The sequence below is a fragment of the Podarcis tiliguerta genome, assembly GCF_965153285.1.
Source record: "Podarcis tiliguerta genome assembly, chromosome: 1".
Lineage (NCBI taxonomy): Eukaryota > Metazoa > Chordata > Lepidosauria > Squamata > Lacertidae > Podarcis > Podarcis tiliguerta.
Window position 1 is genome coordinate 51,048,571 of NC_139534.1, and position 13,302 is coordinate 51,061,872.

The window sequence follows — 13,302 nt, forward strand, 5'->3', positions numbered from 1 at the left end:
ATGCTGGTGGTTGTACCTGTGACCTTCTGCATGCTAAACAGATGTTCCACCACCGAGCTACAGAGCAGGAGAACCTAGGAACACTCAGGTCCTGCTTGTGGGCTTCCTGTAGGCATTTGGTTGACCGCTGTGAGAGTAGGATGCTGGACCAGGTGGGACTTTGGCAACATCCAATGAAGCTCTTCTTCTAAAGCCTGTCTCTGAGCTTCAGTTCAGCAAGGTTTCCTGCTAAAGCAAGAACGGGGAACTCCTGGCCCTCTAGATGCTGTAGGACTCCAGCCCATGAAAGCATGAGCCGTAATACAATCTGTTAGCCAGGAATCTGTAGCAATAAAATGATCTGCATCCCCTTAAAAGTGGATTGTGAGCAGGAGCAAATGTGTGATACGAAAGAACTGGGTTCTGGGGTTTGACACTAGCAAGAAGCCAGCTCCCCTGCCTGCCAGCTGGAGCGACCTGATTCCGTTCTATGTATTCTGTATAGTTCCATGTTTCAGCAGCATGCGTTGCAGGGCGTTGTACTAGATGACCCTCACAGTCCCTTCCAACTCTACAATTCTATGATTCCATGTGAGCATAACCATTGCAAGGCTGTCCTGCAAGCCCAATCCATGTGCTCGGGAGCTGAGTTTTTGCATTAAGAAAAATAGGACGCTTTTGGACTGAGCCCCTGGGTTAGATAAGTCCTGTTTGGTTGCCCTCCTGTGTGAAAGCCAAAGCACTTTAGGAGAATCTGCAGGACTTCAGCTTTTTGCTGACTGTGTCCCTAATTTACTGCAAGCCTCCAGGGCTATCTTTGCACCATAGGCTAGCTCAGAACCACTAGGAGGCAGATGAGCCTCTAAGCAATCAGACCCTCTACAGGCCTGCAATTTGCTAGCAGCTAACAAGGGGTGTGACTATACAATCTGGAGGAGGGAAACAGCCTTTCACTGTGGTTTCCAGCTCCTCTTCTCCCCCAATCCACGCCTGCTTTCTCAGTTCCCTTTTCGGTCAAAGATGGTCCAAGATACGCTACTATCTGATAGCAGCTGAAGATGGGCCAGCCCTCGAGCAGAGCAAGGTATCGAAGAAGCACCTGACAAGTCCTCGCTCTCATCACCACATGGTTGGGTCTGCATTGGGAACTGGTGTCAACAGGAGCTCTGCCCAGGGAAGGCTGATAAACCTCCAGGTTAGTTTGTGCCTGTCTGGCCCTTGATATTTCACCTTGATTAGGAGGGTGGGAAGAAGGGAAGGAAGGAAGGAAGGAACCCAGGCCACTTGCCAGTCACTGGGCTGCATTACTCAGCTGAATCCATTCGCACAAGGTCACAAGTTCATGGAGAGGAACTCACAGTAAACCTACCCAGGGGAAAGGATGGCTATGTCTATTTTGGTTTCTCATTTTTCCAATCTTAAATTCAGTTCTCCACATTACCACATCAGTTGGCAAGTTGTCTGTCTGTTAGTTTTTAAAAGTCTTCATGAAAATTCACCAGGATTTTAGTGCAACTTTTTCCTAATATGCAGTTTTGTATACCATACATGCTTCACAAAGAAATTTTGCCTAATATAATGCATTTTAAAATGCTATTTTCACTGATAGATGCATTTATATGTATTTACCCTGGTACAGTAAATGCATTGTTATATATAAAGTGGCTGGAAAGCAGCACTGCAAATTTCAGACAGGTGTGAATTTTGAAGGGTGTCTGTGTCTCAGTTCACGCACTTTTTTTTACTTTTTTTCTTTTTTGAAAACTTGAATTAGGCAGCTTCAGTGCCAGATTACCAGATAGGAAGAGTAGGCAGCAGCCTATGGGCCCCATGCCTTTTAGGGGTCCTGCGACAACAGATCAAAATAATATTGATTTGTTCTTGAAAGAAAATTACAATCATGCTTTCTTGGTTCAATGTTATCCCACTAGAGTGGGGGCCCGCAAGATCTCAACTGCCTAGGGGCCACAGGGTTCAATCCAGCACTGGGCAGGTTCGCTTTTAAATGCTAATGAATGAAATTTATCCTCCTTACCCAGGAGCGACTCATTCATGCTGGAGCACAGACCACATTGTTTCCCCATTAGCAATAAAGGATTCTAAGGGTTACCAAAGGTCTCGATTCTGGGAGTAGCGCTCATATTCCACAGAGGCTCACTATGCAGTCACACTATGACTCCATGGCTATAGAGCACTGACAGATGCTGAGAACTGGGAGTGAGCAGAGCAGTGTCCTTAAGACTGGAGGTAGGGACACTTGGCTGAGGGTAAGTCCCATTGAAACTGAAAGCAAAAAAAATTAAATCCAGAGTTCCTTAAAATATTTCGCAAGCAAAATTTGCTTGCTGGGTTGTTGTTTTTTTAAAAAAATGGATCATTATTACATGAAAAATGCTGCCCTTAAATGAGACTGGAGAATCAGGCTGTTCCAATAAGATCCACACATTGCTCACTGTTTGCTGTCTCCTGCTCTCTCCTACAACTCCCATCATTCCTGACCATTGGATGTGTTCAGCGTCTGGAAGGCAACAGGCTCCCCATCTCTATGCTACAGTTCATTTTTGTTTTTTCGCTAGGGTCATCCCTGTTAGTGACTTGTTTGCAGGTTAATCGGTACTGCTTCTGGGGCCAGCCCTTGCAATCGTATCTGTATAAAAATAAAAATGTTGCCTGCCTTCTCTCTCAGCTCAGCATGCATCCCATCATTAATCTTCATCATTTCCATTTTTAATAAGTTAATATTGAACTTATTTCTAAATCCTTTCCTCTCATCCTTCTTTCTCTCATGCCTCTTCCCCTGACTGCTTTAGAATACTCTTGTCCATTGCATGCAGCTGCTGACTGACATATGAATAAGGCTTGGGCACTGTACTAATTATTATTAATACTTATTGTACGTGAGCACATCTACTGGCAGATTAGCATGTTGATCCCATTCACAAAATGATTTCTGCTGAATCATGCACAGCAAAATACCAGGCAGGAAATATTTCACATGGTAATTCCCAGACCATGTGTGAAGCTCAACAACACAAATTACTGTTGATATATTGAAGGAAATGAAATGCCCCTATGAGCTCCAAAATGCCCACCAACAGAAGAGGCTGCTTATTGCTTCTCTAGATGATTCACTGCTCTGAATCTTGCCTCTATTCAAGCAGAACAACGGCTCCCATAGAGGCCTAAGGCTTAATAATTATTTTTATCATTTAAATAGACAGTGCAATCAGGATGCCCCCCTTTCCTGGCAAGTACCTCGCCTTTCCCATTTCCACTGCTAAAGCCCTGTTATTATTCAAAGAAAAGACACTTTGCATATGTTCTCAGTAATATATATTCTCAGTTATAGATACATATAGACCCATGCTTCAGTATCAGAAGCATGGTGGGGGGGACTCCCTGCCTATTGATATTAGGCAGATGCCTTTGCTGTACAGAGGTACCTCTGGTTACGAACTTAATTTGTTCTGGAGGTCCGTTCTTAACCTGAAACCTTTCTTAACCTGGGGTACCACTTTAGCTAATGGGCCTCCTGCTGCCGCCGCACCACCAGCATGACATTTCTTTTTCTCATCCTGAGGTAAAGTTCTTAACCCAAGGTACTACTTCCGGGTTAGTGGAGTCTGTAACCTGAAGTGTTTGTAACCCGAGGTATCAGTGTACTGTTTTTGGCACCAGCTAAGTGTTTTTGTTTAAGCAAACCTACCTAGACAGGCAAATCTGACCTGCATTTTAATGCAGTATGTAATTTTATTTAAAAATACTAGTATTGTGTTGAATTTTTTAAAACATCTTATTTTATTGGCAATTTTATCATATATCTTATATTTTATGTAAACCATTTAGATGTTTTGAGGATTAAGCAGTATGGAAATTGCCTGATGAGGCAAAATTCAACCCACACACAAAAAAAGCATGTGTGTGGGTTGAATTTTCCCCACAGCACCTCTGGTTCACTCTCACACACAGTCCTCATCTGGACATAACTCTATGCCAAATAATGGTTTAGTCTGAATGAGCAATGAGAATGTTTTGCTCCTCCGCTGAGGTTTTGCTCCTGCACTGTGCTGAGTTGTGAGCAAACCATGAGCCAGGGCTTGGATGCCACACTAAGCCAAACCATGGCTCAGTAGCAAAACAACTGGGGAGGGACAAAACACCACAATCTCATCTCCATGACCACTAAACCATGGCTTGGCTTAGTGTTGCGTGTGAACCAGGCCACAGTGGAAGTAAATCTTTTGGGGTGCAAAAATGAATCTAATTTCAATTGGGAGGAAGGGAAGTCTTATTGAGCTGATAGTCATTTGGCAAATGCAACTAACAGCATAACAGATTAACCCTTTGTGCAGGGTATCATTGCATGGGTAGGCTTTTCTTTGCTTCTTAAGCTGGTCGCTCTTAAAGCCCCTTCAAACCACCCTGTCAAATGATTCTTTCCTCATTTTGTTCCACTTTGTTTTCAGCCTTTCGAGAAAGACGGCAGGGCCTCAGCAGGGATGATTTCCGCTGGCAATTATGTCACTCGAATAGCTTAATTGACTCTCTTAAACGCAGCCAGATGGTAGGAGTCTCCCTCTAAAAAGCCTGTTGCCTCTTCTTTATGAGTGTCTTAAAATAACACCACTGGTTCTTTTAGTGGCTCTTGACTGCAGAGTAGCTGCAACATGAGGTAATGCCACGCGTATTTATCCCGGCCCTCAAAAGCTTTGCCAAACAACTTCATGATGGTCTTCCTCCTCAACTGTTTTTCCTAGGCTACATCCACATTAAAAACATTAAAAACCCTATTATTATTCTTACAGTGGTACCTTGGGTTACAGATGCTTTGGGTTATGCGTTTTCAGGTTATGGACCGCGGGAAACCCGGAAGTACCAGAAAGGGTTACTTCCAGGTTTTGCCAATCATGCTTTGTGCATGCAAAGAAGCGCCAAATTGTGTCACGCAATGTCCAAATTGTGCGCAGGCGCAACACTGCAGGTTACGAACGCTGCGGGTTGCGGACGTGCCTCTGTCACGGATTACATCCGCAACCCGAGCTTCCACTGTATTCGGCTTACAACAAAAATCCAAATTCTCCGTCAGGCAAAAGCACACAACAAATGCCAAGGTAAGTATTGTTCATCCCGCAAGCTAAGCAATATAAGCACCAAGACATTACCGAATTTAAAAATTGTACAAGCCAGATATTCCAGAATACTGATGGCACAGGCCAGCCGGTCTCTTCCTTATTTGCAAAGGTCATGAAACTCTGCCACTCTGTTGCAAAAGTCCTTTTTCCTTCCGGTCTCTAGCTGTTCATAAACAATGAGTCAATTTCTCAACCAAAACCCTAGTCTATGCTTTCGTATACCACTGTTTCACGGTAAGCCTTTCAGGTCCTTCCAATAGCCAGCTATCGGTCTTCACTGCTACCAAGAGGTAGCCAATCAATACGTTAGAAATTTCTAACCAAGTCCCAAAATCGAGGAACTTTTTTTACAGCTCCACCACATGTGAGTAAAATAACCCACCTCCCCACAAATCCCTGGAAAGAGGGATTTATTGAAAAACCTCTGTGCAAATTGTAGCTCTGTGAGTCAAATAGGGGGTCTCATAACAAATCTCAGTATCCTTTGCAAACTATTATTCCCATGATTCTTTGGAGGAAGCCATGACTCTTAAAGTGGTATAATAGTGCTTTAAATGTATGATGCAGATGTGTGACCCCAGTTGCTCCTTAGCACCTAATCTGTGGCTTCCAGGGCCCTACCATTAGGCAGAATACGAATGCCTCAGGTAGAAGATTTCGGGTGTCGTGAAAGGGTATCAAGTTGTTAATTATTGAATTTATGATTGTTGCATTTTTCCTGTCAAGGAGGAGTGTTTGTGGGATTTATCTGCCTCAGGTGTCAAAATAACTTGACCAGCCATGGGTACTATGCCCCATGATCTGAGGTGGAAGGTTACTGCACTGCCATAGGCAACGAACTATCTTGAGCCATCCCTGCCACCTGCACTGCTCAGAGTTGGGAAATGATTTCATCTACTAAGACAACAGCTTAACTTATAAGATTCCATGATCTTATGGCTGGACAGTCTCTGAGCATTTCCCAAAAGGATATGTCATGAGCCAAATAAAAATGTCTCTGGGCATTTAGGTTTGAAAGGTGGTCAAAAGGACCATGGAGTTCACAAGAGATTTCAGGGGTGTGGATCTCAGTGACTGAAGTCTCTCTCTTACTCATTTTGTAACTGAAGCCTAACTGCAAAACACTTGGGGGCTCTTTGTAAAGACTGCTAACATTTGACATGCATTCTGAGAATGGGAATTTTGGACAAGCTTACCCTTCCTTGGTTGCCTGGTCCAACTGGTGTAAAATATTTCTTCACTTTTTTTCTTCTTAAAAAAATGAAGCATCTGGTTTTAATTCTGTTACCAGATCTGCTTACGTGTCTATAGATCTGCAGAAATATCGCTTTTAGGGATCTTTACTGGAAATTATCAGACAAGACAAATGCTATTGCAACAGACATGATTACGTACTTTAAAAAAAAAAAAAAAAGACCAGTCTTGTCTTGCTTATTTGGGGGACTGAGCAAGAACTATCAAATGACAGTCTAAACTAATATCACTGTTTATTACTTATTTATATCTAGGGGTAACTAATCCCAGTTCAGAGGTAGCAAGTCTAGGGAACTATAAGGAAGGTAGGATAGGAAGGGGGTGGGATGTTAATAATTACCTGTCCTGAGGAAGGAAGAATTAAGAGCACTGCCTTTCTGAGTTTCACCATGACCTGCAGGGGCACAATCATGGCCAAGTTCAGGGTTTCTGCCCAAGGCTAAATGTTAAATATTTAGGGGCCAGCCCAGCTAGCTATTCCGCACCCTTGCCATAAACTTTTTTTGATGAATTCAATGTATGGGATGTTTTAGTCCTGCCTTTTTAAAATATGAATGTGCTTTTAGTTTTCACTGTGTTTTAGTTCTATGTTGGCTTTAATGTACGTGTTATTTTTTCTGGTAAATTGCTCTGAGTTACATTTTTTGGGGGAAAGTGGCAAATAAAGCCAATAAATAATACAACAATAATATCAGAATTTTTGCCCTATTGACACAGTAGCAATTATGGTTTTTTTTAAATAGATTCAGTATAATTGTGCTGTATAAGACACACTTAAACAAGATGTGGTGTTGCTAATTTTTATGCTGAATTATTGCTTTGTTTTATTTATTTGGAACAACTCCTCAATGTGGGATTGATTTTTTAATAACTAAATATAATCATGTCAGTGAAATATTTCTTCTTCTTCAGCGATCACTCGTAGCCAAGTAAGATTGTCTTTCATATACACAGTTTTAAAAGTAAGACCGTAAGTGAATGTGGAGGCCAATTCTGGACCCACATGTCCTTCCACAGCGGGGACATAGGTTTTCGGGCAGGAGTTGATCACAGTAAGGGTTTGCCAAGCGTGCTTTCCTCTTAGCACGTTTCTCCCTTTCATCTTGAGTTTGTGCTTCTTCAAAGTCCATGACACCTTTGATAAAGGCTGTTCCTCAACTGGAGTGCTCGCAAGCCAGTGTTTCCCAGTTTTCACTGTTCATACTACATTTTTAAGATTTGCCTTGAGAGTGTCTTTGAACGTCTTTTGTTGACCACCAGTATTACGCTTATCATTTTTAAGTTCAGAATAGAGTAGTTGCTTTGGAAGACGATCATCAGGCCACAGTGGTTTGGAAGTGAAATGTAGTTTGCCAAGCTAACCTTCTGGCTTTGCTGAATAATAACATGGGGTGTTTTCTCATTTCCATTAGGAAGTCAATGTCGGAAGGTGCAGAGGATAGGGGAGTCCTCACTAGAGACACAGAAACTATGGCACAAAATATCATCATCTGGCTCTCAAGGCCCCTGTCAGCCTTCATTGTTTTGGCCAACATCTTCCTCATCCTTGGGATCCTCTTCAACCGTAGACTCCGCAACACCACCAACTGGTTCTTCCTGAGCCTACTCTTTGCTGATCTTCTGGCCGGCTTATTCCTTCCCAATATTCCTGAGCTGTCCTCAACGAAGGATTTAAACTACCACCTCTGCTTCTTCAACTATGTGGCACCTAACTTCATCTTCCTTGCTTTCTTAGCCAACCTGCTGGTGGTGCACTATGTTAAGTATGTGTTCATCATCCACTCACTGCATTACCACCAGTCCTGGGTGTATCGCTGGCCTGGTTTTTACATATTCGTAGCCTGGACAGCTCCTTTGATCTTTGCATGCCTCCCACTGGCTTGGAACCAGTGGCGGCCCCATGCCAACTGTTCCTTTGGTCTGGTCTTCCCTATTCCTTACCTCTATCTAGAGACCTATGGCTTCCTCATTCCATCCATCCTTGCCATGGGCTTCATGTGCATCCAGGTGCTGTGCACATCCCGAAGGCAGCTTAAGGACATCACAAGACTCCTTCATTCAGTGAACCAAGGCCAGCCCCCTTCAGAGCTGGAGCAGCAACTGGAACTGAGGAATGCTAAGAAGATCGCTAGTGTCTCCTTCATCTTCGTGGCCTGCTGGGTGCCCTATATTGTTTGCCTGAATATCTCACTGCTGTCTATAGATCATAATCATAACATCCACCCTCTCATTATTCCTATCGTCACCTGCATAGGCACCAGCAGCGCAGCTGTACTGCCTGTCATCCTCAGCCTTGGCAACAGACAGTACACACAATTTTGGACAGACATGGCCACCAAATGCTGTGGGGGCTGTTGTCAAAGACAGGGGCACAAGGAAAGGAAAGCCAAAGCAAAGTCCCACTTGCCACATGGTCATCATTGCCCTGCAGAGGCAGACCTCAATGGGGCACCAGGCTGATACCTTCGGAGGTAGCAAATTGTCACTAGAAGTAAGCAAAACCACACTCTGAGTAAGATTGTATATCTAGACAGATCTTGGAAATGGGCCCTGGTCATAATCAATAAGTCACCCTGTGCTCCTGTTGCTTAGAGGAAAGAAAGTTACTTTTTTCTTTCTTTTTTATTAAAGATTTTCTTGATTTACAAAAGTGTGTGCAATGTCTCTCTCTCGTATTTTTTTTCCATGTAACATTTTTACAAATCAGTTTCATTTGTTGAGACATTAGGAAGAAAAGTGGGAAAGAGGTGGAGGGGGGGAGATGGGTGGGGGTGAGATGGGGTAGCAATGTTTCTATTTTACTTACTATATGTAGGGTTTGGTGTCAGCGTTGCTTGTGGAGGTTCTTTGCTGTTCACTTGCGTTCCTTTGGTGGTGAGAGAGGTTGAGGTTGGCCTAGGGTGTGGTTATTCATTTTTGGTTGGCTGCGGTGGTCTTTGTTTTCATGTGTGAGTGGGGTGGGTGGGACAACCATACGAGAAATAAGTAAAATAACCAAGCAAGTATTAGAAACCACCCCAGAATTGGCCTTACTAAACACCTTCCAAGACAATAATGCCCACTTACACCACAAAGAACTCATAACCCACTTACTTTCAGCAGCCAGAAGCATCATAGTCAGACACTGGAGAGACCTGTCAGGAGTAAGCATGGACCAATGGTACCAAATAGTATGAGAAAGTTACTTTTCTATCCCTGTTTGGATTCTCTGACTGGACTGGGAATTTCCCATGAATAATCGTTTTTGTGTTGGTTGGTCATTCATGCCACCCTAATATCAGATAGATTGGCTTGATCCCTCAAGAGTGTTTCCTTACAGTATCTGTATTTGGTCTGTACCCCTTGTGAGATAGCTGCTCCCCACCCCATCCTGCCCATTGGCAGAGGAGAAAGAGGTGGGTCTGTTGTACCACTTGGAGAATAATGCAGCAAATATTTCTGTCTCACAGGTACCCACATTTAGAAGACAGTATAAGCACTAGCTTTCAAACTGCACCACACCTGGAAAACTATATTCAGTTCTTCAGTAGGATGCTTTAATAATGATGATGATGATGACAGTTACAATTAATGAAAATTAAGGTTTTTTAACACTTCATTGCAAAGCCTTACTGAGTTCAAAATAGTTTTTTGTTATTGTGTTTTCTCAATTAACACAGCCTAAAATTACAGCAATTAGCACGTGGGGGTATTTTTTGAGGTTAAATGGGGGTCCTCATAGTCATAAAGGCTGGGAACCACTGGGTTATACCTTTGGGATTTTTCTACTGACTTGCCATGATTTACTTTATATGTTTTTAAATATGGGTTACCACATTAAAGATGGCTGATTAAACTGCATTTATGCTATTTATTTTAAAACATTTTTATAATGCACTTCATTTAAAACAAAATTCCAAGGCAGTGTACAGTATTAATATAAAACCTTTTGATAAAATTACATCAAAGTAAGATGCAGTATACAAATACAGTAGGAAGAAATAGCTACAATTGAGAAAATGCCTGGTTGAATAGATGCGTTTTTAACAGATGGCAAAATCACATTAGTGTAGGTGCTTGCCATATTTCAGAGGAGGCTTTTCCACAAAGCAGGCACCACCACAGCCAAGGCACTATGCGGGGTTACCACAAGGTGGATTAATGCACTTAATGGCCCAGCCAGGAAGTCCTCCTTTGAAGATCTAACTGAATGGGCAGGTTTATTTAAAAGAAGCATTTTTTCCCAGGTTACCAGCTCCCAAGTTGGTTGTAGCTTTATATGTCAACAGAGGAAAATTGACTTGGGACCAGATTGGCAGCAAGTGTGGTTACTTCAAGAGGGGTGTTACATGCATGCAGCAAGAAGCTTCAGTCAGTAACCTAACCACGGTATTCTCATATCCTCCCACATCTATCCAATGAAAATAGGGATGTCCTAAGGAAATGTGGGACATTCCAGGATCAAAGCAGAAACCAGGATGACTTCTGTAAATCCAGGACTGTCCTTGGAAAATAGGGATGATGATGATGATGATAATTTATTATTCATACCCCATCCATCCGGCTGGGTTTCCTTAGCTACTGTGAGCAGCTCCCAACAGATTAAAAACAGAATAAAACTTCAAACATTAAAAACTTCCCTAAACAAGGCTGCCTTCAGATGTCTTCTAAAAGTCAGACAGTTGTTTATTTCCTTGACATATGATGGGAGGGTGTTCCACAGGGCAGGCGTCACTACCTAGAAGGCCCTCTACCTGGTTCCCTGTAACCTCACATCTCTCTGTGAAGAAACCAGCAGAAGGCCCTTGGAGCTGGACCTCGGTGTCTGGGCTGAACGATGGGGGTGGAGACGCTCCTTCAGGTATACTGGGCCCGGGCACTTCAGGGACACTAGGAGGGGCTGCATTCTGCACCAGTTGGAGCTGCCCCAAATAGAGTACATTACTGTAATCCATTCTTGACGTTGTCAGTGCACAGGTCACCGTGGCCAACCTATCCCTATCCAGAAACGGTTGCAGTTGGTATACCAGTGAAACCTGATAAATCTGTATATATAATTAGATCACCCACCATGACACTATCCTACTTGGGCACCAACCTGGGTGTTTCGCCCATGCTGACAGAACAAACAGAGTCCGGTGGTGCCTCTTCTCTCACCACATCCCAGGGAGTTCCCCCTACCAATGTTTGCTGACCGCCAAGTGGGCTGTATCGATAGCAGCATCTGCCACTGTGTTTGCTCGAAAGAGGATTAGCTAGCCATTCCACCCTCACAGATGGGGTTTGATGGCTCATGATCATCCCCTGCTCTCCGCAATGTGATGGATGAGAGCTCGTAAATATTCCATTAGGAAGCACACTGTCCCCAGGAAAGGGGCAGCAGTCACACCCTGTGATGCAAAATGTTCAAGTTAATCTCTCACAGCTTCCTGAAACGCTCCAAGGACACGGTTGTGCCACTGAAACACAGCAGCTCATCCATCAGCCTGGGATTTCAATCAGAAGGGACTGGAGGCTGCAACACGAAAAGGGCAGCCGGTCAAGCAGATGTAACGCAAGCTACAGCGACTGCAGATATGTGTAAATTGAACTTGCAACAGCTTTGCCTGATCACGCTGTGATAAACTGCGGCTCCCTGCAGCATGCCAGGAGCAACTGTCATCTGTATTAAATGAGAAAAGTCAGTACGGGCAGGCGGCTTGCAAGCACTGCCTTCTCTGCAGTTTGACACAGCAGCCCGGGCGCTTCCAGGAACTCTTGCTGTTTTCTCATAGGATAAATGGCAGCACGAGGAATTCATCCCTGCTCTACCCAGCCCAGGTCAGAGCTCTGCTTTTCGTTGACTTAATACCAAATAAGTTCTGCTAAGTTTCAAGTGTGAGCAGACAGAAGAGCTGGTCAGCTGGATGCTTCTCTTCCCTGATGACTCTGTGATCTGAGGATGTAGAGAGGGCCGGAATGCTTGAAAAAGAACAGCCCCTACCCTGTGTTTATTATAATATCTGATGCTGTGCTAGCAGCAGCAGCAGCAGCACTTCCTGGAAGAGATCAGAGAAAGGGCAGCACAGCAGAGGTCTGCCACTCATCTCTGCTGCCGCCCACACAGTCCTCACTCTATAATACTCTGATCTCTCATTTGCAACAGGAGAAAAGTCTCTTACCTCCCCTGTACTTTAAATCAGGGATGGGGAGCCTCCATCCTCCTCCTCCTTTCACCCCTGGCCATCGGCCATGATAGCTGTGGCTGATGGGAGTTTTGAGTCTCAACAACATATGAACAGCCACAGGTTTCTCAGCCCCACTTTAAACTGCGGTGCTACCCTCAAGATTCAGGAAGCTTGGAAAGGGAGGCAAAACTGAGCTTTATCAGCATTAATTGCCGCCATTCAGAGATCCTGCCTGTTGTGTCCCTTATGGTACTTCCCGTTTCCTTAATATTAAACTGGGTAGGAATCTTGGAACAACTTAATGATGAAAAGTGGGGAAACTGTCAGAACACTTCCGCAGCGGCCATAGCACACTATACCATGCATAAGCTAAGCAAGCCAAGCTTCAAAATACAACCGTTTCAGCAGAGAGCATCCAAAGCAGGTCACACCAAAGCAAATAGCTACGTTTTCCCATGCCTAGGAAAGAGGAGAGGAGAGGCCACCACTCAGTGGTACAGCACATGCTTCTTATTCAGAAGGCCCAGCTTCAACCCCTGCCTAGTAGAGCCATGGAGTTGCTGCCTATTGGAGAAAGGAATGCTAATCCCGAGGGACAAACAGGATGATCTAGTATGAAAGAACTTCCCATGATCACTAGCCAGAAGGTCCACTAAAAGCAAAACAATCCCTCCTTTGAGTCCCCAGATGGTGGTTGCCCCATCTTGTCACTTTACCTTACCCATGTTATATTTGACAGGTGCTCTCTCTCTCTCTCTCTCTCTCTCTCTCTCTCTCTCTCTCTCCAGTGA

General features: G+C 43.9%; 1 protein-coding gene across 2 annotated transcripts; it reads left to right on the top strand.

The window, feature by feature from the left end:
* Positions 1-969: 969 nt before the first annotated feature.
* Positions 970-9,074, top strand: GPBAR1 (G protein-coupled bile acid receptor 1). 2 transcript variants are annotated; one of them, XM_083431057.1, is made up of 2 exons: positions 970-1,174; positions 7,778-9,074. In XM_083431057.1, the coding sequence occupies exon 2, from the start codon at positions 7,785-7,787 to the stop codon at positions 8,823-8,825; it is 1,041 nt and encodes a 346-aa protein (XP_083287183.1). In that variant the 5' UTR covers positions 970-1,174; positions 7,778-7,784; the 3' UTR covers positions 8,826-9,074. The 2 variants fall into 2 exon arrangements, with proteins under 2 accessions (XP_083287183.1, XP_083287184.1); XM_083431058.1 differs by lacking the exon at positions 970-1,174 and adding an exon at positions 5,340-5,345.
* Positions 9,075-13,302: the final 4,228 nt, after the last annotated feature.

Excerpts from the sequence above, each read along its gene's own strand:
- GPBAR1 (XM_083431057.1), top strand. The coding sequence starts at position 7,785 with ATGTCGGAAGGTGCAGAGGATAGGGGAGTCCTCACTAGAGACACAGAA.